The sequence below is a fragment of the Marmota marmota genome, unplaced genomic scaffold, assembly GCF_001458135.2.
Source record: "Marmota marmota marmota unplaced genomic scaffold, marMar, whole genome shotgun sequence".
NCBI classification, from domain to species: domain Eukaryota; kingdom Metazoa; phylum Chordata; class Mammalia; order Rodentia; family Sciuridae; genus Marmota; species Marmota marmota.
In genome coordinates this window covers 42,539,977-42,543,553 of record NW_026000082.1, presented here as the reverse complement: position 1 = coordinate 42,543,553, position 3,577 = coordinate 42,539,977, and the positions used below count along the sequence as shown (strand labels likewise).

At 39.8% G+C, this 3,577-nt stretch overlaps 1 protein-coding gene across 2 annotated transcripts in view; it reads right to left on the bottom strand.

Moving 5' to 3' along the window:
* The window catches only part of Fbxo42 (F-box protein 42), a 102,509-nt gene that overhangs the window by 55,635 nt on the left and 43,297 nt on the right, over positions 1-3,577 (bottom strand). For both annotated transcript variants that reach the window (XM_048816258.1, XM_015485651.2), the window contains exon 2: positions 262-528. In XM_048816258.1, the coding sequence (XP_048672215.1) occupies positions 262-511 (250 nt within the window). In that variant the 5' untranslated portion in view covers positions 512-528. The remainder of the gene's footprint in view (positions 1-261; positions 529-3,577) is intronic.

Here is a 3,577-nt window from a genome sequence, read left to right as displayed (position 1 = left end):
GTACCAAAAAAAAAAAAAAAAAGAATATGAAGCTTTTAAAAAGAATCCTCATTTTTAAACTGTAAATCTTCATTTTAAATACTATATATTCAAGCTATGCATAAAACCAACCAATATAAAAAAAAAGGAAAATGGGTTGTCTTATACTAAATTTTATAATCATAATACATTTAAGGGAGAAAAGGAAGTTGGGAATCTAAAAATAAATCATTGAACACAATTTGAAACGGTTTATTAATAAAGTTTTTGCCTTCACAGTACCTTTGATAAGTCGATACCACTGTTTGCAGACAAGGGCTGCGGTTTTATGTTCCTGATACGGTGAGAGAAAGGACAGGATATACTCCAAGACCTCTTCTGGCAGCTCAGACATGGATCTGTCATGTCTAGGCTCCTCGACATCCAGTACTGGGTGGGGGTCCTCGTCTTGCTCCATTGTCCCTTCCAGCACAGTTTCTTCTTGGTCCACAGCCATGAAACTGTCATCTTCACTGTCCGAGAAGCTGGCCATGACATTCCACTTGACAGCTGGAGTAGACAAGAAACAAACATCCTGCAGATTGTTAGCAGCAGCCCAGGACTCAGGCTGTTCAGATTTCCTCCCTCACCACGACCTCTTCTCTTCAGCATTTCCCCACAGTAGTTGTGAGCCACCTTAATCTAACAGGAGGAGCTCAAAACCCAAGCCCACCTACAAAGGATCTGATTATACCCACACACACACTGGAAACCAGGAAGGCAGCCAAGTTCTGGTACAATCTTAAAACTGGAAAACTAACTACTTTAACTCAAAAAGTCTGACACAGACAACAAAGAGAATAACAGCTAGCTTCCATTGGCCAATAACAACGATCCAAAATCTTGAACTTAAAGGAAAAACTAACTCTGGGTCCTGCAAAGAGTAATAAAATTCTGAGGATGTGAGTTAAGAATACCATTTTTGGGGTATTTTCAGTGACAAGAAAGCTTGTCTGGCACGTACAAAACTTGGTTTGATTCTCAGCACTGCAAAAGCAAAACAAGACATTTTTTTTTCTGGCTTTTACATAAAAACAAGTCACTTAAGAGCATAATAAATGCTCCCAGAATAATTAGCTATAATTATTACATATAATTATGTGATAATATAATACAACGTTTACCACAGAAAACATCATAACAGATCCAGGGAATGAAAACTGAAACAACCCAAATGTCCAGAAAAGATAAATGGTGGTATATTCGCACAGTGGAATATTATACAGCCAAGAATGAAGAGTACATACACACAGATAAACCTTGCAGACATAATACTGAGCAAAAGATGACGAGATTACATATACTACCTAATTATACTTATGTCAAGTTTTAAATTTTACTTATATTACAAATGAGGACAGTGGCGAGCAAATGGGAAGCTCCTAAAATGTTAGTAAAGTTCTGTTTTCCTGACTGGGTACTAGTTACACAGATATGTTCTGTTCATGAAAGATTCACTGAACTGAGTACTTATGCACTTTTCTGAAGTTTACCCAAATAAGCTATTATCAGTAGTTATTTCTAGTGGAGATAACAGATCATTTTAATATTTTCCTCTTTGTACTTTTCTGTATTCCTTAAATTTTATGAAAAGACCATAAATGTATAGAGAAAACCACTGATGCATGCAAAGCCTTGCAGACAAGGACTGCGGTTTTATAAAAAGGGTAAAATTAAGGAAACAGGGTGACTTATATAAGAACTGTGACCCAAGTTAGATTCTTCAGGAAGCAGATACTAAACATTATTAAGAATGAAAAAGGTTGACTGATGAGTAACTTCTGTGAGAGGAAGAAGCAGGACTGGGGGGGTGGGTGGACACATTAGATCACAGACTGCCAAAGCCTGTGAGAGCTAGTACAGATGGCCAGTTAAAGGAACACAATATAAGGGGACAGGGAGAAGTTCTTACATCACTGCTTTGCTCAGCCACTGGTTGGGACCCCTCTAGGAAGAGCATGACCTTGGCTCCAAGGGGTAGACCTTGAAGCTGCTAACAGGAGCACCTACACTCCTTTGCAGGCAACCAGCCAGCCTTTTTTTTTCTTTTCTTTTTTGGTACTGAGAATTGAGCCCAGGGCGCTTAACCACTGAGCCACCTCCCTAGCCCTTAGGGTCTCTCTGAGTTGCTTAGGGCCTCACTAAGAGGCTGAGGCTAGCTTTGAACTTGCAATTCTCCTGCCTCAGCCTCCCAAGCAGCTGGAATTATAGGCTAGTGCCACCATGTCCAGCATGCCAACCCTTTCTTGAAGAGACACCTGAGATAATTTTATTACTCTATAATATATTTACTTGCTTTGTTCCACCCACATCTACCCAGATGGTTCACTATGCCACTCTACCTTACAAACATCCAGCATTTCTCTCTAGCACTGATAAAAAGAATAATAGGAAGAAAATATACTTTGGGACTTTGAGAAAGATCTGAAATGTTGCAAAAGGTAAGGGGGACCCTTCAATAGAAGAATGGATAAAGAAACTGTAAAATGCATGCGCGCACACACATAGAAGAATATTACTCAGCATTAAAAGAGAATAAAATTATGGCATTTGAAGGTAAATGGATGGAGTTGGAGAATATCATGCTTAGCAAAGTAAGCCAATCCCCCAAAATCAAAGGCTGAATGTTTTCTCTGATAAGTGGATGCTAATCCATAATGGGGGGTGGGGGTGAGAGATGAGTAGAGCAACTTTGGATTGAGTAAAGGGGAGGGAGAGCTGAGGATAGGGGATGGGGTAGGAAAAATGGTGGAATGGGATGGACATCACTACCCTAGGTACATGTATGATTGCACAAATGGTGTGACCCTACAACCAGAAGTGAAAACTGTGCTCCATTTGTGTACAATGAATACATTCTGCTGTCATGTATATCTGATTAGAACAACCACAACAAAAAAGGTGAGGGGGAGGGCAAGAGAGGGGACAGGAAACTCTCACCTCATCTCTACCAATCCTTAATTCATATACCAATTATGCACATCTTTGAAAACTGGAAGAATCATCAATAAAAAAAAAAATGGAAACATGAATCAACACTCATCGTTTCCAAAAATTGTTTATCTACTTAATTAGCTCACAGCTCACAATGCCACAAATGCATCTAGCAACCTGGCTGCTAGGATCTTGGTGATAACGGGGAACTGGCAGTTCCTGGGTTAGTACAGCGGACTAAATCCTCCTGGTGCTGTGGTGCAGAGGCAGTGGCAACCAAAGGAAATCATTTCCCTCCTCCCAGCCCCCAACCCAAAACAAGAATATCATAATTAATTTGCTTTCAACTATGTTAGATATAGGATCTTCAGGTTTTTTCCAACCCGATTTGAGTGAGCTGTATTTCAATGAACAGACAGCTCCACTTCCAGCCTTAACTCCTGTATTAAAAGAGGGTACAGGGCTGGGGATGTGGCTCAAGCGGTAGCACGTTCGCCTGGCATGTGTGTGGCCCAGGTTTGATCCTCAGCACCACAAAGAAAGATGTGTGTCCGCCGAAAACTAAAAAATAAATATTAAAAAAATTCTCTTTCTCTCTCTCTTAAAAAAAAAAAAAAAAAAAAAA